Raw genomic sequence first — 27942 nt, 5'->3', positions numbered from 1 at the left:
AAAAATATATATATTATTAGTTAAATGTAGCCTTTGCATGTTTGCATTGCTTTTAAAAATGTATTTATTAATAATTAGGAGCTTTTCTATGTGTTATGATAACTAAATAAAGAAAAAGTGTTAATGTATATGAAAGTATGTAGGCTATATGAAGTGTATATGAAAATGTTTCAATGAAATAACAAGAAAAACATGTAAACTGAATGTGTATTATTTGCCTCCAGTACAGTCAGGTAGTCTATTTATTTAGTTTATTTTTTATTTTATTTTATATTAAGACATAACATCGACGATATGCCATTGGATGCTTTTGATATTTTGATGGAATATTCTATAGTCATTGTTAAAGTAGAGGGCAGTTTATCTTTCACTCAAGTGTTAAATTTGGATTAAAACAAAATTCTATAATTTTAATAGAGCTATTACACGTTTATTTAAAACCTAATTTGCAGGAACTTTAACTTTGAAATGATTAACTGTTGACCCCGCCTCTTGCTGCTTCATTCTCTTATACTTAATTCCTTCATCAATAATCGCGCTGGGAAAAAGTAAACGAATGATTTGCTTGCCGAGTTATCCATCACGTGTTCGTATACGGCGTGAACAACTGTTTGCTTTGCCTATTGCTAGACGTGATTGGCCGCCAGTAGTGGGCACTCATGCAACGCAAGCAATGACGCACATCCGAGTGAACGAGAGGAGGGAAGTTCGCGAGTGGCGTGATAAAAACGAACTGGAACGCAGCACGGGTCTTCACATGGATGTACAGCAATGTTTCACACTCCCTCGTTTAAAGTCATTGTCTTTATAGGGAGAATACTGTGTTTGCTCATGTTTCTCTCTCATCTAAGCGATGCGCTGAAAGGTAAGCTCAACAATTGCAATTGTAATGATGTGTGTTATAGTATAAATTATGTGTGTGACACTTGTGCAAATTAAATTTCCTGAACGGATGAATAAAACTGAACTGACCTGAGAGTTCACTTGTTTCTGATTCATCTACAAATGTAGAAAAACTAAATCTGTTTAGTTTGCTTTGAGGTTTTGTTTTAAATAGTTTCATCAATCATATTTTGGACTATTGTTCCACACACAGGGATCGGATATTTTCCCTCTATATTGTGACATTCAGGCATTATGAGCAGTTTCTGTTCGGGTTCATGAAGTCATGACACAAACTGTTGAAGATCTCATGAGCATCTGAAGAAAATACTCGATCTGCTTATAGTTGCACTCTTGAAGTTAAAGGGGGGGTGAAACACTCAGTTTCAGTCAATCTCATGTCAATCTTGAGTACCTATAGAGTAGTATTGCATCCTTCATATCTCCGAAAAGTCTTTAGTTTTATCATATTTATAAAAGAAATATAGGCTGTACCGAGTCTTTCCGGAAAAAACCGAGCGCCTGGAGGCGTATCGTGTGGGCGGAGCTAAAGAATGACCAGCGCGCAAAGCGGTGACGTCCTCAAGCGTGGAGAAACCCATCTATCTCAGCTAATACAGATAATGATCCACAATCAAATCTGAGGCTGAAATAAATTGAACAGGAGAAACGGCAACAGCAGGACGTCCGTCTCTGTGGTATGTAAGTTACTGTATTTAATGGCCTCTCCACATTTCTGTGTGTTTACTCGCAGTTTATGAGGACATGATTCGGTTTATGGACTATTGTATGTGACTAGACCTTAGAAGTAGCAAGCAAAACGGTTTTGCACGTCAGACTAGTGTAACGTTATACAGAGAACAGCAATGGAGTCCGTTAGCGCATTTGAATGACGAAGCACGCGATCGTGTCGTTTACTGATGTTTACTCATGCGACGGTAGCCAATAGCAGAGACATTTGAAGCAGTTTAAGTTAACTCACCGTCGAAGCTTTATCGCTGGGACCGCTCCGTCAGAAACACACTTCTTTGGTATGATTTGGTGAAGTCCTGTGACAGCAGTGCCGTGTAAATCCATTTTGAGACGCAACTGAAACGATGTTGTCAAGCTTCCCGTCATTTCTGCGTTCAAATCGGTTCAAATGCAGCGCTGCCTTCCCAGAATGCTGTGCTGAAGAGTTGAAGTCGCTCGACGTCACCCATAGGAATAAAGGGGAGCGCGGCGCCGTTCACGGACGACTGGATCTGCAGCTGAGAGACTGTTTACAGCGTGCTCTAGTCACGCGCGTGCGCACCCTTTCGGGAGAAGAGCCCGTACGGCCCATACAAGGACCTTCCGCTCTTATTAACGTCAAATAGACCCATACTCGAAAAAAACTCGCCGAAACTTGTGAGAAACCGGAAGGAGTATTTTTGACACAGAAATACTCCATCAAACGTCCAACATTAGTTTTTGAAACTTTGTCTATGTTTAGGATGGGAATCCAAGTCTTTAACAGTGTAAAGAGCTCAGTATGCATGAAACAGCATTTCACCCCCCCTTTAAAGGTCCCGTTTTTCCTGTGTTTTTGAAGCCTTGATTGTGTTTACAGACTTATAGTGATGTCCGGTTCGCGAACGAATCGTTCTTTTTAATCAGATCTTTATAGTGATCTGGTCGAACCAGTTCACCAAATCGAACTGAATCGTTCTAAACGGTTCGGGTCTTAAATCAGGGCTGAGTGACAGTCTCTCCGACTAGAAATAAACGAATATCTTGACGTAGATGTTGTAACTCCAATCGTTAGCTGAAGTGAGACATGTTTTGCTGAGAGATCTGATAACTCACGAGCTGCGGATACTGAGCATGCGCGTGTAACCGAACGTAGCGGTTCTCGAATCCTCGGATCAGCAGTACAGAATCGAAAACCGTTTCTGTCGGACACGTTCGATTCGTAGACTGTAAAAAAAATATGAACGTAGTATCCGTGACGTCACCCATAGGATTCCGATAAGCTGTTCTGAAGCTTAAAGTATGGTCGAGCTGGGCGTTGCCATCTTGTGAGCGAGTCATCGCGTGTAACTCCCGGATAGCAGAAAATCAAGCGGGTAATCTAGCGCTCGGAAAGCGTTCCACCCCTAGGGGCTGCCATTGCTAACCAAGCCATCACCTGCTGTTAGCATCCCATTGACTCCCATTCATTTTTGAGTCACTTTGACAGTGAATAACTTTACATCTGAGGCGTTTAAAGACTCCATTTGTCCATTGTTTATTTCTAAAGAAACACGACAGTGCATAAAAGGCTCCATTACCTTGTATCTTACACTATCGCCCCGCAGAAGCTGTTTTTGTAAAAATAGGCTAACGATTGCGTCATAACCAATGCGACTCTGTCGCACAGTTGAGAAATTACTGTATAGACCTGAGGAGACGCTCAGATACAATCTTTTACTGTCTATGAGACAGTCGGGGGGACGTGGAGACATAAAGTCTGATAAAGTCAAGGGAGAAGAATGGAGAGAAGCCCATAGTGAGCCAAAAGCAACGGGAGAAAATATTTAAACAACGTGATTCAGATTTCACTTTCCACAACTACTAGAAGACCTCCAGCTGTCAGACAGGAGGCTCACGTCACATCTACGTCCTCAAGCTCAGTCTGAGCCTGCGCAGTTCGCTCAGCCATCAGGAAGTGAGTGCCCCTAGGTTGACTTCATTCTTTCGCCGTAGACGACAATGGGAACGCTCGGTCCATTTCTTTTACTGTCTATGCAGAAAATGGGCAAAAAGGCAGGATGTGGGCGGAGCTTAGGTGACGCAATGACTACAGACGGCGGATAAATGGCTATCCACCAAGCCTGCAGTCTCCCTCTCATTTACTGAAGCTTTCGCGCCTCGATCGCCCCCCGGTGACCGGTCCCAGTATAGCCGCCCCTCTGTGTTTTCTAATGGACGCGAGGCAAACTAAATAATAAAATTACACTTCAAAAAATGTTCCCCAAAGTGAGTTTATGTCACTGAAGGCAGTTATCATCACGATGATTTCATTTCAGGTGTTCGTTTTAAAAATAAGTTTACTTTGAGTTAGTTATTTGATGCTATAAAAACGGGGGGTGTGACGTCATGATTGACAGCTGAGACTGACGGCTTCTCTGAGTGAAGTTGTCACTGAGGCACTAACGGACTTTTTTCGAAATTTTTGAGAGCAGATTAGAGCTTTAGCTTTAATTTCTTCATTTCCATAACTGTTTATTTCACACCAACATAATTAATTGTTCTGCATCTGCGAGCGTGTGGGCGGGCTTTTGATGTCGCGGCTGTACTTCCTGCTCTACTTCCTGCGCTCTACTGCGCAGACTTGATCCCAAGATTCATCCCCCGCCTGAAAGCTTCAAATATGGCAAGCGGAAACGGATGATGTCGAGTCGTCCATATTTTTTTACGGTCTATGCTATCCACCTGTAACCACGCTTTTAATTATGCTGAACTTTAAGGCTTTATATAACGTAAACAAATGAAATACAAAAAAATTCACCCCCTCACAGTTGTCATGAACGTCATAATTAGCCGTATAGGCAAAAAACACACTTTGTACCAGGCTGTAAACATGTTTTTTTTTTCTGCTGTAAAGTTGGGCATTTCAACATTGTGCTCAATGAGATTCTGCTCCTTCTGGAGCCTGACTCTAGTGGCCAGATGAGGAATTGCAGTTTACATTACTTCCGTATTGGCTTCAAGAAAGATTGTGGGAGGTTGCCGCTTGGTTCGATACCAAGCCTGCAGTCTCCCTTTCAGATACTGAAGCTTTCGCGCCTCGATCGCCCCCTAGTGGCCGGTCCCAGTATAGCCGCCCCTCTGTGTTTTCTAATGGACTCGAGGCAAACTAAATAATACAATTACACTTCAAATATTTTTTCCCCAAAGTTAGTTTATGTCACTTTATGTCAAGGCAGTTATCACGATGATTTTTTCAAGTGTTCGTTTTAAAAATAAGTTTAGTTTTAGTTAGTTATTTGAAGCTATAAAAACGGGGGGTGTGACGTCATGATTGACAGCTGAGATCGACGGCTTCTCTGAGTGAAGTTGTCACTGAGGCACTAACAGACTTTTTTGGGATTTTTGAGAGCAGATTGGAGCTTTTAGCTTTAATTTCTTCATTTCCATAACTGTTTATTTCACACCAACATAATTAAAGGGGGGGTGAAACACTCAGTTTCAGTCAGTGTCATGTCAATCTTGAGTACCTATAGAGTAGCATTGCATCCTGCATATCTCCGAAAAGTCTTTATTTTTTTTATAATTATATAAGAAAGATGCGCTGTTCCGAGTCTTTCCGAAAAAAGCGGAGCGGGTGGGGGCGTGTCGTGTGAGCGGAGCTAAATAATGACGAGTGCGCGCTGCTATTGTGTTGAGTCGAGTGCGTCGTAAAGCTGTCATCCCTAACAGCGGGAAAAAACTTTATTCAAAATAAAAATATGGCTTTTAATCAGATACAGCCATACATCTATGATCCGGAATCAGACCCAGAGGCTGCAGTTGAACAGGAGCAGCAGCAAAAACGACTAGAGCAGGACGTCTGTATGTGGTACAAGTTATACACTAACTATATAATATGCTTAGCGGCTTGTGTTATTTACATATTTATACTTGAATTATATCGTCGTATTTTTGTCTTTGAAGGTGTACATGTGGGAAGTGCAGTTGTGCACGTGTGTGTGTGTGTTTACGCGTGGTTTGTGTAGACAGGTTAAGTTAGTGTTTACATAGAAAGACACGGAATAGTAGCGCATTTGAATGAAGAAGCGCGCTTATTTAGTTCAACATATTTCCCCACTCTTTGTGTATTGTTGAGTGCTTTTACAATACACAAACATAAAGTTACACATACAGTGGCCAGCTAAACAAATGTACACGCACTACACATTGCATGCTCCATTGATCAATTTCTATATATAGTAATATATATAGTAACTATACGTGATCATGTTTGGGCTACTTGATGAGCATAGACACAGACATTTGAAGCAGTCTAACTCACCGCCCGCGGTTCTAACGTTGGGACTGCTCCATCCTTCAGCATTAGGCGATTGGAAAATCTGGCGTCAAGCTGGGCCTTGTTTATGAAACAGTCGGCACCGAAATGCAGCGAACAGATATAAACATTCGCGCAACTCAGTTGCTGATCCGGAAAAGCAAATTACATCCACTGTTGCCTTACCGCGGGGTTTTGGGGGAATCTGTGCAGGACTGTCTTGGTCTGGCAACCAAAAACGCACTTTTTGATGTCATTGTTAATTGTGCACATTACCTGTGCAGCGCAGCCTACGAGCGCTTTGATGGGCATAGCCTGTTGCTTTCGCTCTCTCCCTCTCTCTCTCTCCCTCTCTCTCTCTCACACGCTTCCGGTAGAATTGTCCGTAAGGCCCATACAAGGAAATTCCGCCCCCATTAACGTCAAAGGGGACGCATGATCGCAAAAAACTTGCCGAAACTTATGACTAACCGGAAGTAGTATTTTTGACAAAGAAATACTCCCATCAAACGTCCACCTTAACTTTTGAAACTTTGTCCATGTTTAGTATGGGATTCCAAGTCTTTAACAGTGTAAAAAGATCAGTATGCATGAAACAGCATTTCACCCCCCCTTTAATTGTTCTGCATTTGTGAGAGTGTGGGCGGGCTTTTGATATCGCAGCTGTACTTCCTGCTCTCTACTGCGCAGACTCTGTCCCAAGATGTCAGCGCCGTGCAGGCCGCCTGAAAGCTTCAACTCAGGCAAGCGGAAATGGATGATGTCGAGTCGTCCATATTTTTTTGCGGTCTATGGTGGGAGAGCAACAAGACCACACCCCCTATTTTGTGTTCTAGTGGGCGGAGGGTTAGTCAACAAACGGTTCTAGTGACGTCATTCCTGAAGGAAGTGCAGGGGTGTAGTCCAAACCGGCCGTTCGCTGTAGGCTTTGAAAGGGAACTTCTGAACCTGACCAAACGAACCACACCAAAGAGGGAAACGAACTCTAGTACGATTCACCCACCAACAGGAGCCATGATGAAAAGATAATCAGTAAGTATTCATTAAACCTGTCAGGGGTCATAATGTTATGCCTGATCAGTTTATATCACACATTCATAGTCTATACCCCTATTCCATGCTCAGTATAGGAGAGATTCTCAAATCTAATTAGATGTAGTATATTTTCATTATTCACTGATAATGTTAGACCTGTTGTATAATTTGTGTTGCGCTAGTCTTTTCTTCCCTATTGGGCGAGTCTTTGAGTGAACCGCTTCTCAAACAAGAACAAATGTGGGGCGGGGCTTGATTTTGTCTGTGGGGAATTGATTGGATGGTTGTGGTTTGCTATTGGTGGATGTCATGTGAGTGTCAGATGGGTCCATGTTGATTTTATGGTGACTTTAAAACATCTGATCACTGGTGCAATGGATTCCTTGACCAGATGACATGTTTTTATTTGTTGTTTGTTTCATTTCTCTTTCAGAGAGACACTTCCTGCACTACAAGTTTACAGTCCTGACCAGAGCAGACACATTCCCAGAGTTCAGTGCTGAAGCCGTGTTTGATGACCGACGGATCTCGCACTACAGTGATGAAGAAAGAGTCTGGATTCGGGCTGAAGGCTGGACTGAAGCTCCTGGAGAACCATCTGATGTTAAAGACTGGTTCATTCATCAGATCAGGACTCTGTCAGACTGCACAGACTCACAGTGTTCTGGTGAGATTCATGCTTTACTCTTATTAATGAGCACACATTATATTTACTGTACGTTTCTCATGAGTGTTGTTCTGTGATTGTAGAGCTTCATGTTCTTCAGAGAATAATTGGCTGTGAACTGGAGAAACTTCCTGATGGATCAGTGAATCTGACTGTCTTTGATGAATATGGATTTGATGGAGAGGATCTTATATCCTTTAATTATGACGCTGAGCAGTGGATTGATAAAAGCCCCAAAGCCAAAAGAACCAAAGTCCATTGGGATCGTCAAACAGGACGCAACATATTCATCAAACATTACCTCAAGAACTGCACTGACTGGATCTCAACATTTATCAACACTAAAAAGAGTAAGTTATGATTACATCACTCCTGTCAGTGAAATATCAGCATAGATATTTATAGATTTAATTGTGACCATTTACTCATATGAAGAGAATAAAACACTGATCTCTTCATCACGGCTCTTGTTAGTGGGTGGGATATATTAGGCAGCAAGTGAACATTTTTTCCTCAGAGTTGATGTGTTAGATGCAGGAGAAATGGGCAAGCGTAAGGATTTGAGCGAGTTTAGCCAGATTGTGACGGCTAGACGACTGGGTCAGAGCATCTCCAGAACTGCAGCTCTTGTGGGCTGTTCCCGGTCTGCAGTGGTCAGTATCTATCAAAAGTGCTCCAAGGAAGGAACAGTGGAGAACCGGCCACAGGGTCATGGGCGGCCAAGGCTCATTGATGCACGTGGGGAGCGAAGGCTGGCCCGTGTGGTCCGATCAAACAGACGAGCTACTGGAGCTCAAACTGCTCCAGAAGTTAATGCTGGTTCTGATAGAAAGCATGAGCATGAGCATCTCAGTTTGTTGCGTATGGGGCGGCATAGCCACTGACCAGTCAGAGTGCCCATGCTGACCCCTGACCCCGCCGAAAGCACCAACAGTGGCACGTGAGCATCAGAACTGGACCACGGAGCAATGGAGGAAGGTGGCCTGTTCTGAGGAATCACGTGTTCTTTTACATCACGTGGATGGCCGGGTGTGTGTGGCTTTCCTTGGGAACACATGGCCCCAGGATGCACTATGGGAAGAAGACAAGCCGGCGGAGGCAGTGTGACGCTTTGGGAAATGTTTAGCTGGGAAACCTTGGGTCCTCCATCCATGTGGATGTTACTTTGACTCGTACCACCTACCTAAGTATTGTTGCAGACCATATTCACCTTTTCCTGGTGGCTGTGGCTCTTCCAGCAGGATAATGCTCCTGACACAAAGCGCAAATGCTTCAGGAATGGTTTGAGCTGTGTTGGCAACTTTTTTTCCAAAAACGCGACTAGCGACTTTTTGTACAAATGTTAGTAATTTGAAAAATATTGCCAGTACTGTCCTGCAAGTGCGAGGTCTTGCTTATTCCCTGCCGTCACACTTCTGTCTGCGTCTACACTGGTCAGTGAATGGCTGCAGCGCATGCCGGTGAACACACACCGCTGACAGACTTGAATGAGCGAGTTCCACATGCGCAGTTGCATGTGGAACTCATGCAACTTCTCTTGTGCTTAACACTTTTATATTACTAGGTATAAAAGACCTTTAGTTCATCCGGTTTCTGATCTCTCTTTCTCAATTCAGATTATTTTAAACATATAGAAACAGTCATGTTTTCACTCAGGTGAGAAAACACTTAGGCAGGTAGAACGCAAGTATGATATGATGACGTCGCTGATGGATCCTTTCAGATGAGAACCAGTGTGAAGATCAACAGAGAGTGTGAGGGATCTTATGACTGTCTGGTCAATCACAGCAGTCTGACAGAACCAGTTTCAGGAGATTGGGCTAAATATCACCATAAATTCAGTCTTGAGTGAATATGTGAAGAATGACCTTCATACAGTAATGGTGCTTCTGCAATAACTGATGAAACATAATACAAGTCTCTCAATATGTAGAAAAAGAACATGACTGGTGTTACTGATCACAAACAATTACAGTTAAAGTGCCTCCACTCAGCTCAACAGTTAAAAATATCTCTAATGTGTTATTTTAATTATTTATTTGTTTTTTTATTGCAGTGGGAAATAATGCTGATGATGAAAAGGAACCTCAATGGCAATCTAAAATATTAATTGCAGGAGTTTTTGCAGGTTCAGTTTTCACTTTGATTGGTTACATCATCTACCTGAAGCGAAAGTCAAATGGTGAGTTATAATTATATTTTTATGCAGTTTCTTGTTCTTAAATATCCTTGTTTTAAAGACGTTATGTCTACTGTCATGCAGTAAATACTGTCAAAACATATTCATACTGTAGGAGCCATTTTAAAGCTATGCGTGTTTAGTCCATGAGGTGTCGCTCTAGTAGCGCTGTATATGTAAAGCGCTGGGTTCATGAGACGACAGTTGTGTGTTTTTTTTTTTGTGTTTTTTTTTTTGTTTGTTTTTTTGGCAGAGAGGCAAACAGTTTTTGACCGTGCTTTGACGGAAGTGTATGTAAGATTGTGGCCAAAACTGGTACTGCAATCACTTTTTTTTCTTTTTTTTGAAATTAACATGATTTCTTAATGTCTAGTGTCATATCAGGGCCATTTTATGATTAAGTGAAATACATTTCTTACATGCAGTTCCTTTAACGGCTAAAGCACGGTGAAAAGCTGTTTGTCTGTGTTCCTGACACCTCATGGACTAAACACACACAGCTTTAAAATGGCTCCTACAGTATTAACTATACGACAGTAGAAATATGAGCTAGTAGAGAGTTTGATACTGAGAATCATTATTTTTGTTATTTGAAATGTATTTATTTTATTTGATGGACACAAGTTAATAAGGTAGAATCCATAACAAATGAGAATTGAATGCTATATGTTTGTGAATGCTGTGTTTTTTATTGTTTTTTTTAATCTGCTGTTTTTTTCTTTCTTTTTTCTAGGCATGATGAGCAGTTATATTGATAAAACTGGAAAGAAGGTGCAATCAATCATCGACCATTACAGACCTTATTAGTCCAGTGTTTTCCTCAGCTTTTTAATGCCTGCCAGGGAGTGTTACCTGGAACAACTGATAATTTATATAATTATTTTGTTATCTTCCACATGGTTCCTGTTGATTTGTTTTGAGTGGGGTGTAAACTAGGGTTGGCCTACATCTTGAAACTCTACACTGCCTTTCTGTGCAATTTTTCTTCCACATAAGTGAGATGGGTGCTCATGGGTTAAGCTGTTAATGTGTAGTTTCTGTTACAATATTGTGTTGAATTGTAACATTAAAATGTATTTATTTGTTTAGTGGACTTTGCCTTAGGCCCTGATCAGACAGAACATATTTTTGTAATGAGAGGTGCCTTTTTTTAAATAGTTTTTTTGTTGGCAGTGAGCGCATTGCACGCTGTCTGTGCCCTGGACGCCTCGCGTTTTAAGCGGCTCCTCCTCCAGTTTCTCTTGAAGCTAATACCGAAGTGACTTAAACTCAATTCCTCGACTGGCCACTAGGAACAGGCTCCAGAAGGAGCAGAATCTCATTGAGCTCAGGTTAAAATGCCAAAGTTTACAGCAGAAAAAAACATCTTTACAGCCAGGGACACATTGTGGTTTTGGTCTATATGGTTAATTTTACATTATATAAAGTCTTAAAGGGGTCATATAATGGTACATGCACTTTTACAAGTTGATTATATAGCAATGTGTGTTGGTAGTGCCTGTACACAACCATCCTATAATGATAAAAATCCATCAAGTGTTTTTTTTTTTGTTTGTTTTTTTTTTTTTTTTTAAATCTCCTTGTATGTTTTCATCTGTCTGAAATCAAGCTGATCGATGTGACATCACACGATCGGACACCCCTCCCACGACTGTTGATTGACAGCAGCGTTTCAGCTCAGACCCACCCTGAGCGAGCGCAAGATGTCCGCCATTGTGGATATGCTGGAGCAGAATGGCGTCTTAGCGATTTTGGTGTTCTGTTCTAGGGTATAATAATGAACACAGCAGCCATTTTGATGTTGATATATCGAATTGATACGGTTGAATTTGCACAGATGTGTCCTGAGAGACTTGCGTTGTCAAACTTTCTCCTGTCTAAGCAACGCTTCACACAGAACAGAGGGGCGGGGTGAGCAAAGCTCATTAGCATAAAAGGCATGTGCACAGAAACGGCTTGCTGAAAACAGCTGTTTTTCACCAGGTTAAATGAGTGATTTCTTAGAATACTAAATAGAATTTTTAATTAAAGTATATTACAAAGTTTTTATTTAGACACTAAATAATTATATTAACATGTACATATATGGCATTATATGACCCCTTTAAAGTTCTACATAATTAAGGGTGTGGCCACTTTGAGTGACAGGTGTATATGCCAATTATCCGCTGTCTGTTAGTCATCACATTACCTAAGCTCCGCCCACGTCCCGCCTCTTTGCCCATTTTCAGTTATCTGGAAGTGATGCGTGATGACGCACTGCGAAGATGGCGACAGCACTAACTTTACGCTTCAAAACTGCTCTTCAGAATCCTATGGTTGATGTCACGTACACTACGGTCAGTATTTTTTCTATTGTCCAATTGAATGAATGGAGAGGCGGGCCTTCTGTTGTGGTGACGTTACCTTGATTAGACTGACAGCATAGCTGATTCAGGATTGCCTAGCAACAAAAACACAGCCATCTGCTATTTTCTAAATTAAAAAACGTCAATCCAAAATGGCCTTGGTGTGCCTCGCATTTTCAAACCTGAAAAGTGTGTTCTGTCTGATTGGGGTCTTAAATAGCTCTTTCAATTGTTTTTTATTTCTGTATTTTTTTCACTTTTTCAATGTGTACAAGTGTGACCCCGATTGCGGGTGTTTTATCTTTGCCACTATGTGGTGCGTGTTACATACACACGCAAATATGATGTGAATCGCGATCTTCCCAGTTTTAAGGTGTACTGTGAAGAATATCCAGACTGAAACATGCCTATCTATTTGCACAATTCAAAACACAGTTTTGCATTAAACAATCAGTTGCCAAAGTAGTCATTAAACTATTGGTCAACCCAATATCGTAAAGAGTGAAGACTGGAAACGCAGAATCGTCTGGACTGAGGAATAACTCCTTCCTGAGAAAACCGGGGACGTTTCTGGAAATTAACATTTGAACTCTCTTGCGAAAGTAGCATCTCCATCCGAGAAGTATTGCCTTAATATTTCATTCCCTCTTCCCTCATGTCTTCTCTCCACAAGCTGAAAACGTTTGAAATTCACCCAAAATCGACATGGGTTAATGTGAACAAGTATTATTCATGTTTGGTGTCATTTAAAACATCTCAGTGTGACTGGTACAAATGTCGTATCCACACAGAGGTAAAGCAAAAGGTATTAGAGATTTTAAGAGTTTGGAGATATTTTGCTTTCAGTGGAGGGCGGATCCTTCACCAGTGGTGCCCAAAAGGTGTAAACTCCTCAGGTCTGGGGTCCTGATTAATGCAGATTTCCATTGTGAACTCAGGTTTTCTGTCATGGTCTGGTATTTAAGGAGATGTTCCAGCTCAGGGTGTGATTCTGTACTCTGGTTATTTTCAGATGTCAGATATGCTTTTGTACTCTTCAGAGCATTTCATGTTATGTATTATAGGGCTGCAACAACAACTCGATAAAATTTGATTATTAAAAGTGTTTGCAACGAATGTTCTGTTCTATTTTTCCCCACTATGGGTACAGGTTTGAAACGACATGAGCATGAGTAAATGATGCCAAGATGTTCATTTTGGGGTCAACTGTCCCTTTAATAGTGTGTGTGTTTATTGTAGAATAGAGAGAGATGCACAGCGATATCAGACATTTCTTTCAGTTCTGAAAATATCTAAATATCTTTAAACAATCTAATGACTATATAGCTACATCTATTAAATCCATCACAATTGATGGGGGGAAAGCTGATAAATGCAGTATTTTGTGTTGGTGTGTATGCTGTTCTTTAATGTGTGAGTTCACAAGGCAGGACTGTAAAGGTGTTATCTTCCCTTTATCATCCCACCAGCTTCCTCAAATTATGATAATGTTATGGAAATTCTCTAGGAGTAGTCTATGTGTTGACAAACAAAACCGAAAGTTTATGAGCTCGTGAGTTGGCACAATAGAGCAGCTCATATTTAATCACACACAGCCGGACTCGAGTCTATAACAGTAGAAATGCTTCACACGTCTAAATTTGTTTTATTTATAGAGCTGGTTTGGCTTCTTTATCACCCTTTTCTAAGCGACGCACATGAGCTCGGTAAGCACATCTGTTATACTTCTGATCCGAAACACGCAGTTTATTAACAATATAGGCAATTCAACTTTGAGAGTGGCTATTATTAAGTCGATTCTTTAATTCAAGTGCCTATGTGTGCTGAAGTGACAGACTGCGTCACTGGAGACGCATATCATTTCAAACGCATTTAAGGATCGGTAATATTTGATCTGATCTTCATACCGGACAGAAACGGGGCTTCTTTTCCGCGATCGTGAGAGGTGGAAATATCTGTAGCCTATAAACAGAGACTTGGTGTAAATCAATGCATTTTCTATTAGCCTAGTTGGTTCAGTGATGTTTAATCATATTTTTGACTTTGGGTTGTAAAACCACATTTTTCCGTTACCACTTCTCACAGGAAAAGTGATGCTGCGGAATTGGGGAAAAGTCAATATTAATTTGCATTTTGCACCAATGCTGTTGACATAGCCCTCAGAAGGCGTATAGCCATTTGCCTACTCGTTTTTATCTGGCATTTATCTAAGTGACGGACTTTATTTTTTATCTCATCTCTTACTTTTAATTAGGTATGAAATCAAATACACGCTGTACAATAACCGGGTCATTCCACGACATAGAACCACACATAGCTAGGCTACATTTGTGATTAAAAAACATAATAATACTAGGCCTATGTATTGTTTCCTTAATATTACATTAAATTGAAGTCAATTACATATTATTTAAAGTAATTAAAATTAAATTTATAATGATACGATTAAGGTTTTTTTTTACTATGTTGCTCGATATGATATATCAGGACTTTTAATTTGCAAACTGGAGCAAAATGATACAAAAATCACATTTGAATATAGTTATAAGAATATTCTCATTGTTAAGAAATGTATGATTAATGTAAACTGGAGAAACTTCCTGATGGATCAGTGAATCTGACTGTCTTTGATGAATATGGATTTGATGGAGAGGATCTTATATCCTTTAATGCTGACACTGAGCAGTGGATTGATAAAAGCCCCAAAGCCAAAAGAACCAAAGTCCATTGGGATCGTCAAACAGGACGCAACATATTCATCAAACATTACCTCCATTAAGCTATATTTTTGTTTGTTTTTTAAATGTAAATATTTTTTCCCGTGTCCCATGATGTCATGTCCTGTCATGTCATCTTCCTGATGGATCAGTGAATCTGACTGTCTTTGATGAATATGGATTTGATGGAGAGGATCTTATATCCTTTAATTCTGACACTAGGCAGTGGATTGATAAAAGCCCCAAAGCCAAAAGAACCAAAGAGAAATGGGATCTTCACACTGGACAAAACCAGCAGATCAAATGTTTCCTAATGAACTACACTGACTGGATCTCAACGTTTAATAACACTAAAAACAGTATCTTCGAATTGCGTAATTTTAATTGTTTAATACATTGTATATCGTGATAAATGTATAATAATTGAGTAACAAATACTGATGAGTTGCAAATATTCTCATTTGGTTTCAATGCCTTTATATAGTAACACTGCTTCTGCATGCAGAACATATGAAACTTAATATAAGTCTGTCAGTGCTTTCTACAGACAATTAAAGTGCATTAAATAATTCACTCCAACATGTGAAATGCATTTATAACGTGTTTATTCTGCAGATAGTGCATATTCTGACTGTGAAGAAGAATCTCGCTGGCTTTATATAGCAGGAGGATCCGTGGCTGTGCTTGCAGGTCTGGGGTTATTGTGTTGGATTTGTTTAAAAGTACAAAAGGTGAGTTTTAAATGTTCAACATGATCATTATCTTATTTAGAAACATCCATGTTTAAAATACATAACTGCATGGAGAGATTGACAGTACGATGGTAAAAACATCTGAACAAATAGACATTTTGATGAAATTTGATGATTTTCATTTGTTTAAAGCTGCACTATGTTACTTTTCCATCCGCTAGAGGTCATCTATTCAAAACAAAGGCGTAGTTTGATGACGCCAAGTTTGAGCTCAGAATCTTGGGACATGTGGTCTTCAGCTCACAGCCGGTGGGAAAGAATCGGGATAGGACTCGGGCAGAAATCATGTTGATGATGTGATTATTAACGTTACTGTAGTGAAGTAGAGCAGGAGCGAGTGTTGAGGAGTTGAGCACGGCCGCTAGAGCGATTGGTTATTAACGTTACTGTAGTGAAGCAGAGCAGGACCGAGTGTTGAGGAGCTGAGCACGGCTGCTGGAGCGATTGGTTATTAACGTTACTGTAGTGAAGCAGAGCAGGAGCGAGTGTTGAGGAGCTGAGCACGGCCGCTGGAGCGATTGGTTATTAACGTTACTGTAGTGAAGCAGAGCAGGAGCGAGTGTTGAGGAGCTGAGCACGGCCGCTGGAGTGATTGGTTATTAACGTTACTGTAGTGAAGCAGAGCAGGACCGAGTGTTGAGGAGCTGAACACGGCCGCTGGAGCGATTGGTTATTAACGTTACTGTAGTGAAGCAGAGCAGGACCGAGTGTTGAGGAGCTGAACACGGCCGCTGGAGCGATTGGTTATTAACGTTACTGTAGTGAAGCAGAGCAGGACCGAGTGTTGAGGAGCTGAACACGGCCGCTGGAGCGATTGGTTATTAACGTTACTGTAGTGAAGCAGAGCAGGACCGAGTGTTGTGGAGCTGAGCACGGCCGCTGGAGCGATTGGTTATTAACGTTACTGTAGTGAAGCAGAGCAGGAGCGAGTGTTGAGGAGCTGAGCACGGCCGCTGGAGCGATTGGTTATTAACGTTACTGTAGTGAAGCAGAGCAGGACCGAGTGTTGAGGAGCTGAGCACGGCTGCTGGAGCGATTGGTTATTAACGTTACTGTAGTGAAGCAGAGCAGGAGCGAGTGTTGAGGAGCTGAGCACGGCTGCTGGAGCGATTGGTTATTAACGTTACTGTAGTAAAGCAGAGCAGGAGCGAGTGTTGAGGAGCTGAGCACGGCCGCTGGAGCGATTGGTTATTAACGTTACTGTAGTGAAGCAGAGCAGGACCGAGTGTTGAGGAGCTGAGCACGGCTGCTGGAGCGATTGGTTATTAACGTTACTGTAGTGAAGCAGAGCAGGAGCGAGTGTTGAGGAGCTGAACACGGCCGCTGGAGCGATTGGTTATTAACGTTACTGTAGTGAAGCAGAGCAGGACCGAGTGTTGAGGAGCTGAACACGGCCGCTGGAGCGATTGGTTATTAACGTTACTGTAGTGAAGCAGAGCAGGACCGAGTGTTGAGGAGCTGAACACGGCCGCTGGAGCGATTGGTTATTAACGTTACTGTAGTGAAGCAGAGCAGGACCGAGTGTTGTGGAGCTGAGCACGGCCGCTGGAGCGATTGGTTATTAACGTTACTGTAGTGAAGCAGAGCAGGAGCGAGTGTTGAGGAGCTGAGCACGGCCGCTGGAGCGATTGGTTATTAACGTTACTGTAGTGAAGCAGAGCAGGACCGAGTGTTGAGGAGCTGAGCACGGCTGCTGGAGCGATTGGTTATTAACGTTACTGTAGTGAAGCAGAGCAGGAGCGAGTGTTGAGGAGCTGAGCACGGCTGCTGGAGCGATTGGTTATTAACGTTACTGTAGTAAAGCAGAGCAGGAGCGAGTGTTGAGGAGCTGAGCACGGCCGCTGGAGCGATTGGTTATTAACGTTACTGTAGTGAAGCAGAGCAGGACCGAGTGTTGAGGAGCTGAGCACGGCTGCTGGAGCGATTGGTTATTAACGTTACTGTAGTGAAGCAGAGCAGGAGCGAGTGTTGAGGAGCTGAGCACGGCCGCTGGAGCGATTGGTTATTAACGTTACTGTAGTGAAGCAGAGCAGGACCGAGTGTTGTGGAGCTGAGCACGGCTGCTGGAGCGATTGGTTATTAACGTTGCTGTAGTGAAGCAGAGCAGGACCGAGTGTTGAGGAGCTGAGCACGGCCGCTGGAGCGATTGGTTATTAACGTTGCTGTAGTGAAGCAGAGCAGGACCGAGTGTTGAGGAGCTGAGCACGGCCGCTGGAGCGATTGGTTATTAACGTTACTGTAGTGAAGCAGAGCAGGACCGAGTGTTGAGGAGCTGAGCACGGCTGCTGGAGCGATTGGTTATTAACGTTACTGTAGTGAAGCAGAGCAGGACCGAGTGTTGTGGAGCTGAGCACGGCCGCTGGAGCGATTGGTTATTAACGTTACTGTAGTGAAGTAGAGCAGGACCGAGTGTTGAGGAGCTGAGCACGGCTGCTGGAGCGATTGTTAATGAGATGAAAAACACATGCCTCATGAGCAGCGGGACTTTTATTATGTAGCAATCACCAGCACCATTTCCTCTTCACGGTCATGAGTGTGAGGTAACGCAGCTCTGTTTATCATATTAGACACATCTGAGTGTGTTAAATGATGTTATGACGTTACTCTGTGTGTTTGCTCAGCAGCTGCTGTGACTCTTGTTCACACTGCTGAGAGTAAAGCGCTTCTGCAGAATAAAACCGGAAACCGAGAGTAACACCGATATGATGTCATCGACAGGCGACTCCCTCAGACGTCTCGGCTCATTGGTTAAAATAGCAATTTTCTCACAATTTACAAATAGTTGGAAACATTTGGAATATTGTAAGAACTCAACTGAACAAAATATATAACACTGGCCAGGTGGTTTTTTGGAGATTTTACTGCTAAATACTACATAGTGCACCTTTAACATGTTGTTAGATTAAGGCATTGTGGTCTTGAATTCTGCATTTATTTGAGGATGCGGACGTGTTTATTGGCTGCTTTATCTTGTGTTTCAGGTTCATAGTCAAAATGCTGTAGAAACACAGACTTCAGACCCTAATCCTGACACTGAACAAGCTGCCATCAGTCTGTTTAAATACGAGAGCGGAGCCGCAATACTAACGGTGATCTGAGTCGAGCCAGCGTCAGTCATCGGCTGAGTTTAATGCACTGGGGTCCGTTCTTCGTACGTCGCTAACTCAGCGAGCTGGATTTGATCGTTGACGATTTAGCTTGATCTCGGATTGTTTGGTTCTTCGACGCTCATCCTGGACTTGTTGTCATAGCAACAGATCCGTTAGCTTAAACCTGCTCGGGCTTATTTCATATAAACCGGATTAGATTCATCTTAAGGCGATACTTAAAATCTGTTCCAGCCACTGCTACTTTATTACAAGAGTTCATTACTCAACCAGGGGCAATAATCATTTTAAATAAATAATACTAATATAAAACTTTATTTGAACATAATATTATAATGTTGTGTAAAAGGTGTGTATAATACTATAGACACAGTCACTTGATTAAAAGATTTATTTGTGATGGAATAATTATTTTATTGATGTATTGGAGATTTACACATGTAACGTCAGTCTGAGCCGTGCATTAATGTGAGTGATGACGGATATTATGGGATGGGTTGATGGAGTGTAAGAGATGCAGATAATTTGATCTTGACCATTAAGAAAATGTAATTCATACTGTCACGTAACAAATCTGCTTAAAATTGAATTAAAAATAAATTAGATTACAACATTGAAATAAAAATGTAAAGAGCGTACAAATACTATAAAATCGTGAATATAAATAACTGGGAATCATGTTCATCAAAACAGTGCACATTTAATTTATCTAACTTTTATGCTGGATTTATGCTTTTTTGTTTTTTGCCAGGTATGATGATTATATGATGTCATTACGTTGTCTTGACCCCAGCCAATCGCTGCACTTCTGATCGTGGTTTCGAGTATCGATCTGCCCTCTTCAGTAAACACAGTAACGCGCAGTGATCTTAGATAACTTATCCAGATATATTAATCCAATCCGCAAATTTGTTTGAAGAACCAAGTTAGCCATAGATTAGTTATCACGATTAGAAGATCTGGGATCTGTCAAATCATCTCAGATGTATTAAGCGAGGTACGAAGAACAGACCCCAGATTAGATCCTGTCTGTCCTCATTCACTTTAGACAATGTCCGACATCTGTGTCTACATTAATCCAGCACAAAATGATTCTGTTTGTGATCGATTTATTATGAGACATTGATTGACCCTCTGGTTTTTAATGGCCGTACAAAAATAGTTTATGGATAAGTTGATGTCTTTGATTTGTTTTATTTATTATATATATATATAATATTTTTTTTTTTTTTTTTTTTTAAATACCTCCAACACTGCACACATTTAGAGTAAAAACATGAATAAAGTGAGTGATATTACATTTGTTTTAAAACAAATTACATTATTGTGTACAAAATTCACATTGTATTGCAAATCTGGAGAGTGACCTTTGATTCAGGCTAACATACCTACAATCAAATGTCATTCCTATTGATTGGTTTTGTTTGTAGAGCGAGCAAGTGTCAACCAGCACATCAAGTCTCATGCCATTTAGATGAAGGGAATCTTTTATTGTTATCTGTGCCCAAAAGACTCAAAATAACTAAAGCATTATTTATTTATTATAAATTATTTATTATTAGCATTCATAAAATAACAATATTTTTATGGCATGATTTTATATATATATATATATATATATATATATATATATATATATATATATATATATATATATATATATATATATATATATATTTAAATATTTGTGCATTGACTGAAAGCAGTCTGAGGTGGATCTTCATGTTTACTTGGGGACGTCACCTGAGCAGTTAAGTGAACGCATGCTAGAAAACTTGTACAAGAACACACATATTGCTTAGAGCATGTCTAAAATGCATATAGTCAACTTGAAAGCGTGTCCTCTTTGACTTGCTGTTAACGCTGAATGTAAGCAGACTTAGCACAATCTTAACTACTGCGGTTTATCAATCAGATGCACGTGTGAGTCACACTCATTACTAGAGATATATATAACAGCAATACTATATATAACAGCAATACTAATAAAAAAGTGAAAAAAAGTATCGTCTTATCAATGCACAGAGCTGCAGACTAACAGATGTAGAACCAGCCCTGATATATAAGACACATTCAATAAAATGTCGACACTTGGGGAAGGTTTTCTCGCTTAGCTTGTTAATGTGTGTTGTGGGTGATGGAGTGATATTGGACTGATGTTTTGGTGAGAGAAAGCATGTGCATTGAAACGTGTCTGATAAATGCATTAATGTGCCTTTTTGTACAACATCTGTTTTCATAATGCACTATAATAAATGTGTCTTGTGTTCGTTGTTATTTGGATACCTTTAATGAGCCCTTTCAGAGCTTAAAATAACACAACTTGTAATTTAATACATTTTATATGGAGTAAGATGTATTTATACATGTAGTTATTGAGTGATTGTCCTGTTTGGACATTGACAGGATGTTTTATTGTATGTTCACAGTTTATGCTTTTCAACTATAGTGTGAAAAGAGGTTAAAGTGAGTTTTAAGAGAGTTTAAAAAAACTATTATAATGTTAACAACACATTAAATGACTTTACGACTGGACTTTTCCTCAATGCATGACGTTAGGAATGAAGCCGAAAGTGTAATTCCATCATCAGCCGCTGGGGGACAGCAAAGCGCTCAAAACAACCCGGAAGAGGCGAGATTACCTGTCTGTTCAAGACGCCCGCCTGGAATATAATGGACAACAATGGTTGATAGGTTATCTTTTAAAACATGATCCCTATAGACAAAGGAATATTTTTATGGTTTTACCTTTTTCTTTGTGATGCGCTGCAAGGTAAGTTTCAGATGATCGACGACAAAAATCGAGACCATCAAATTGCAGTCACAAACTATAATCAACTTTGCATTATGTATTATAACATTTAATTTAAAAAATGTAATATATTTGTTTATAGTATATTTAGTTTATATTCAGTAGTTTTACATGTGCTATGAAGTGCTCGCTTCTGTTGTGTTTGTCGTTTGTTTCACATGTCCGTTTGTTCCTCAGAGAGACACTTCCTGCATTACACGTTTACAGTCCTGACCAGAGCAGACACATTCCCAGAGTTCAGTGCTGTGGGTGTTGCTAATGGCAGACAGATTAAACACTACAGTGATGAAGAAAGAGTCTGGGTCAGAGATGGTCGGACTGTGTATGACTGGATCAAAACACCTCCAGATCCTCCTGATCACAGAGACTGGTTCACACATCAGCTGAAGATGCTGTCAGACTGCTCAGACTCACAGTGTTCTGGTGAGATTCATGCTTTATTTTCATGAAACTGCATATTCATCTATAGTATCAATCGACCAGGCATAACATTATGACCGGTGAAATGAATAACACTGATGATCTCTTCATCACGGCTCCTGTTAGTGGGTGGGATATATTAGGCAGCAAGTGAACATTTTGTCCTCGAGGTTGATGTGTTAGAAGCAGGAGAAATGGGCAAGCGTAAGGATTTGAGCGAGTTTGACAAGGGCCTAATTGTGATGGCTAGACGACTGGGTCATCTCTAAAAAACGTTTTCTTTTACATCTTATGGATGGCCGGGTGTGTGTGTGCGTGACTTTCCTGGGGAACACATGGCCCCAGGATGCACTATGGGAAGAAGGCAAGCGTGCGGAGACAGTGTGATTCTGCTGGGAAACCTTGGGTCCTCCATCCATGTGGATGTTACTTTGACACGCTCCACCTACCTAAGGATTGCTGAGACCATGTTCAGCGTTTCATGGAAACGGTATTCTGGTGGCTGTGGCTCTTCCAGCAGGATAATGCTCCTGACACAAAGCACAAATGCTTCAGGAATGGTTTGAGGAGCACAACAGCGAGTTTGAGGCGTTGACTCTGCCTCCAGATTCCCCAGATCTCAATCCAATCGAGCATCTGTGGGATGAGCTGAACAAACAAGTCCGATCCACCTCACAACTTACAGGACTTAAACGATCTGCTGCTAACATGTTGGTGCCAGATACCACAGCACACATTCAGGGGTCTAGTGGAGTCCATGCCTCGACGGGTCAGGGGGACCAACACGATATTAGGTTATCATGTTATGCCTGATCGGTATATCTCATGAGTGTTGTTTTGTGATTGTAGAGCTTCATGTTCTTCAGAGAATAATTGGCTGTGAACTGGAGAAACTTCCTGATGGATCAGTGAATCTGACTGTCTTTGATGAATATGGATTTGATGGAGAGGATCTTATATCCTTTAATTCTGACACTGCGCAGTGGATTGATAAAAGCCCCAAAGCCAAAAGAACCAAAGAGAAATGGGACCGTCAAATTGGACGAAACCAGGACATCAAATATTACCTCAATATGTGTGTGACCTGGATCTCAGTGTTTCACAAGACAGAAAAGTGTATGTTCTGATCAGATCACTTAAATTATGTGTGTGTGAGAGTGAGTGAGTGAGTGTGTGTGTGTTCCTTGTATGGCAATACTTGTGAGGACACAAATGTCCTCACTTATATAGTAAAATTTGAAAATGACTCACAAGTGAGGACATTGGACTGGTCCTCACTAGTTAAAAAGGCTTATAAATCAGCCAAAAAATGTTTTTATTTTAATATGTTGTTCTACACATGTTTCTGCGATGGGTAGGTTTAGGGATAGGGGTTGGGTTAGGGGATAGAAAATATCATTAACCTGATATAAAATCAATGGAAGTCTATGTAATGTCCTCACTAATATAGTGAAACAAACCTGTGTGTGTGTGTGTGTGCGTGTGTGTGTGACACAAGTTCCGGAGGTTGTTGTCCGGCAGATTAATAATTCACCTCATCATCATTTTATTACCCTCTGTTGTTTTTTACCTTAAGTAGATCATCTTTTTTCATCACACAGAAAACATCGAGACCAATTTCTGTGCATATCATTTCACTATGATTTTTCACTATGATCACTATGTTTCATTCTTCTCCAGGTTCTCCAGATGTTCGTGTCTCTACAAGGAATTCTCCTGATGATGAAAGTAAGCTGGTTCTGACGTGTCTGGCCACTGGTTTCTACCCCAGAGATGTTCAGATGGAGATCAGATTGAGCAGAACTAAACTTGAGGATCAAACATCTGAAATCAGACCAAACGATGATCAAACCTTTCAGATGAGAACCAGTGTGAAGATCGACAGAAACCATAAAGGATCTTATGACTGTCTGGTCAATCACAGCAGTCTGAGAAAACCAGTTTCAGTAGAATGGGGTAAATATGATCATAATATGAGTGAATATGAATGATCGTTATACAGTAATGGTGTCTCTGCATCTCATATTGATGATGATGTTTTTGGTCTCACACAAATACAGCTAAAGAGCCTCGATTCAGCTCAACAGGTAAAAGTGTTGATTATAAAAGCATTTATACTGGTTATATATATATATATATCTTCATTCTGCAAATGAAAAGTGTTTAGGCCATGGAGCAGAATCTCATGACAGACTCTATGGTTTACCCGGAGCTGTAGCTGCAGTTCTCGCTCTAGCTCTCATTTGTTGGCGAATCTACAAACAGTGAGTGATTAATATTCAACAACATGATTATTATTGTTTTATATCGTTTGTTAGCCTATCCTTGTTTTAAAGACATGGATGAACTAGAGCTGGACAGTATATGAGAGTGGAATTATGCGATTTTCATAACGTATTTGAATTGTATTTGTCAGGCAATCTATAAATTAAGATGATCCTTAACAGATCTTTGTTCCTTCAACTGTTTCTAATCAGTGAAATGGAATCCCAAAGCTGACAAAATTATAAATAAATAAATACATAAATACAAAAAACATGTTGACCATCTCTGCGATCCACTATGATGACCATAAAATCAAGGACCGAGACGTCGCCCGGCCTGGCGGAGCCGGGGCCCCACCCTGGAGTCAGGCTCGGGGTTGGGGCTCATATGCGAGCGCTTGGTGGCCGGGCCTTCCCCTATGGGGCACGGCTGGGCTCAGCTCGAAAGAGCGACGTGGGGCCGCCCTCCTGTGGGCTCACCGCCTGCAGGAGGGATCATAAGGGGCCGGTGCATAGTGAAGGCGAGGCCCCCGATGACCCGATCTCTGGACACGGAAACTGGCTCTTGAGATACGAGAGATACCGACTAGAAATAGTCGGGCTCACCTCCACGCACAGCTTGGGCTCTGGAACCACACTTTATTTCCGCTGGACTCTCTACCACTCTGGAGTTGCCCATGGTGAGAGGCAGCGGGCTGGAGTGGGTTTGCTAATAGCCCCCCAGCTCAGTCTCCATGTGTTGGAGTTCACCCCGGTGAGCGAGAGGGTCGCTTCTCACTGTCATTTGTGCCTACGGGCCGAATGGCAGTGTAGAGTACCCGGCCCTCTTGGGGTCTCTGGGAGGGGTGCTAAAAAGTGCTCCGACTGGAGACTCCATCGTTCTACTGGGGGACTTCAACGCCCACGTGGGCAGTAACAGAGACACCTGGAGGGGCGTGATTGGGAGGAACGGCCCCCCTGATCTGAATCCAAGCGGTGTTCTGTTATTGGACTTCTGTGCTAACCATGGCTCGTCCATAACGAACACCATGTTCAAACATAAGGGTGTCCATCAGTGCACATAGCACCAAGACACCCTAGGCTGAAGGTCGATGATCGACTTTGTGGTCGTCTCATCTGACCTCCGGCCGTATGTCTTGGATACTCGGGTGAAGAGAGGGGCTGAGCTGTCAACCGATCATTACCTGGTGGTGAGTTGGATCCGATGGCGGGGGAGGAAGCTGGACAGACTCGGCAGACCCAAACGTACTGTAAGGATCTGTTGGGAATGTTTGGCTGAACCCCCTCTCAGAGAGATCTTCAACTCCTACCTCCGGCAGAGCTTCGACCAGATCCCGAGGGAGTCTGGAGATACTGAATCCGAATGGAACATGTTCTCCACCTCCATTGTCAACGCGGCCGCTCGGAGCTGTGGCCGTAAGGTCTCCGGTGCCTGTCGAGGCGGCAATCCCCGAACCCGGTGGTGGACATCGGAAGTAAGGAATGCCATCAAGCTGAAGAAGGAGTCCTATCAGGCCTGGCGGGCTTGTGGGGCTCCTGAGGCAGCAGACAGGTACCGGCAGGCCAAGCGGACAGCAGCCCGGGTAGTTGTGGAGGCAAAAACTCGGGCCTGGGAGGAGTTAGATGAGGCCATGGAGAAAGACTATCGGTTGGCCTCGAAGAGATTCTGGCAAACCGTTCGACGCCTCAGGAGGGGGAAGCAGTGCCCTACCAACACTGTCTACAGTGGAGATGGGCAGCTGCTGACCTCAACTGGGGATATTGTTGGACGGTGGAAGGAATACTTTGAGGATCTCCTCAATCCCACCGACACGTTTTCCTTTGAGGAAGCAGTGGCTGAGGGCTCGGGAGGGGACTCGAGGGCGGGAGGGGACTTCTGTCGTGGTGAAGAAGGAGCTGAGCCGTAAGGCGAAGCTCTCGATTTACCGGTCAATCTACTTTCCTACTCTCACCTATGGTCATGAGCTGTGGGTCATGACCGAAAGGACAAGATCCCGGATACAGGCGGCTGAAATGAGCTTTCTCCGCAGGGTGGCCGGGCGCTCCCTTAGAGCCGTTGCTCCTTCACATCGAGAGGAGCCAGCTGAGGTGGCTCGGGCATCTATTTCGGATGGCCAGAGAGAAGGATGTCTGGACGTCTCTGCTTAGACTGTTGCCCCCGCGACCCGACGCCGGATAAGCGGAAGATGATGGATGGATGGATGGATGGATGGATGGATGGATGGATGGATGGATGGATGGATGGATGGATGGATGGATGGAAAAAACAAACAAATAAATATACGATAAATTAATATTTATACTTTTATAAATACTTTTCATGCATAATTGTATGTTTTCACATTTATTTATTAATTTCCATTTATTTGTGTTAGTATATATATATTATACACACATATTTATATATCATTTTATTTACATTTCTTCATATATTTATGCATTTATTTATCATTTTGTCAGCTTTGGTATTCTACACTGTGACACCTCTATTTTAGTAAGTATACTTCTTCACAACAGTCCCTTTCCTTTATGACTGGATGATATATGACACTGTCAGCTATTTTACATTTGACAGTTTTTGTAATGTTTCAAGGGATCAAGAACACATAATATACATAATTCTCTGTTATTGTTTCAGACGGGGACATCTGGTACAAAACTGGGGAAATGAGTAAAAGGAGGACCTCGAAGAGACCGTGATTCTACCTCACATTCTGTTTTTATTTAGTTTACCATTCGAGTAGATGTACTGCAGGATAACATTTTTTTTTTAAAGCCCCAATGGTTGATTTGTGATGACTGTATGGTGGTAATGGAAGGGGTTACTCTTGTTTTTGGATGGTACAGTATTCACATTTATTCACATCATAATTGCTTTGGATAAAAGCTGAACCCGTTAGTGTTCATCTGGGAAGTCTTGTACTGCGAGCGGGAAACAATAATTGTATTTTTATGAAATTGGTGTTCTTTAATGCATTTCAATATTATTTTCTATTATATATTTTATATTGGGTGGATTTCATGATTAAAAAAACATTTTAAACCAATGGGTTTGTGTTCTTTTCGGCATGACTAGAGCATGAATACTGAATCTTTGTTTAAAAGATGTTCACAGAAAGGCAAATATCAATGCCGATGATCCATCTTTATTTCCAGCATTGTGTTGGTCTTGTCAAAATAAAGTAATTTATTCTCATTATTTGGTTCACCAGGGGACTTGAATCGCCTCCATTTATATAAATTACAGCTCTGAGTTTTCATTCCCTTCAGCTGACAGGACAGAAACTGCAGCTTTAGCTATAAACTATAATATATCTGGTTCGTTTGTTGTATGCATGTTGGTGGAGGATGAAGTATTTGTTTCAAAATCCGATGCATTTAAGTGAATCGGTTCGTTAATGAACCGATCTAAATAACCTATTCATCGACTAATTTTTGAGTCTGTCAGTTTTGCTAAAGTTTAGTTAAATCTGGCTATATTGCGTAAAATATTTCCTTTAGTTTTCCTCGAATGTCTTGCCATCATTACAAAAAAAACAACAATTTTCTCAAAAGGCTTATTCATATTTGTTACTACAAAAGCAGAGCTATTGCTTATGAAATAAAACCACTATCTGTAAAACGTATTCTTGTTAAATAATTTAGGCCTAATCCAAAATTAATTTACAGTGGTTTTCCAGTGTCAACATATTGTAATCTAGACGTTATTGTAGAGTAAACTCCGGACTTGGTAGTGAAACGCGAGTCGGTT

General features: G+C 41.5%; 1 protein-coding gene and 1 long non-coding RNA gene across 4 annotated transcripts; both read left to right on the top strand.

Annotated features, from left to right (window-relative positions):
• The first annotated feature begins 683 nt into the window (after positions 1-683).
• Positions 684-27228, top strand: LOC137047631 (zinc-alpha-2-glycoprotein-like). Of its 3 annotated transcripts, none has more exons than XM_067425437.1 (7): positions 684-865; positions 7359-7592; positions 7676-7942; positions 23608-23883; positions 23988-24014; positions 24080-24191; positions 26830-27228. In XM_067425437.1, the coding sequence occupies exons 1-7, from the start codon at positions 772-774 to the stop codon at positions 26864-26866; spliced, it is 1047 nt and encodes a 348-aa protein (XP_067281538.1). In that variant the 5' UTR covers positions 684-771; the 3' UTR covers positions 26867-27228. The 3 variants fall into 3 exon arrangements, with proteins under 3 accessions (XP_067281538.1, XP_067281539.1, XP_067281537.1); XM_067425436.1 differs by lacking the exons at positions 684-865; positions 7359-7592; positions 7676-7942; positions 26830-27228 and adding exons at positions 20510-21468; positions 21685-21930; positions 22777-23043; positions 26222-26417; XM_067425438.1 differs by lacking the exon at positions 23988-24014.
• On the top strand, positions 15008-19835 carry LOC137048343 (uncharacterized). Its single transcript, XR_010899389.1, has 3 exons — positions 15008-15195; positions 15452-15567; positions 18570-19835. It is a non-coding gene; the product is annotated as an uncharacterized lncRNA (long non-coding RNA).
• Positions 27229-27942: the final 714 nt, after the last annotated feature.

This window comes from Pseudorasbora parva, chromosome 19, assembly GCF_024679245.1.
Source record: "Pseudorasbora parva isolate DD20220531a chromosome 19, ASM2467924v1, whole genome shotgun sequence".
Classification (NCBI taxonomy): domain Eukaryota; kingdom Metazoa; phylum Chordata; class Actinopteri; order Cypriniformes; family Gobionidae; genus Pseudorasbora; species Pseudorasbora parva.
The sequence above is the reverse complement of the archived record's forward strand: the minus strand, read 5'-3'. Positions and strand labels throughout refer to the sequence as shown.

Excerpts from the sequence above, each read along its gene's own strand:
- LOC137047631 (XM_067425436.1), top strand. The coding sequence starts at position 21,405 with ATGATCCCTATAGACAAAGGAATATTTTTATGGTTTTACCTTTTTCTT. Across the intron at positions 21,931-22,776 it reads CTCAGACTCACAGTGTTCTG|AGCTTCATGTTCTTCAGAGA; the intron begins GTGAGATTCATG and ends TTGTGATTGTAG. Across the intron at positions 23,884-23,987 it reads ACCAGTTTCAGTAGAATGGG|CTAAAGAGCCTCGATTCAGC; the intron begins GTAAATATGATC and ends ACACAAATACAG.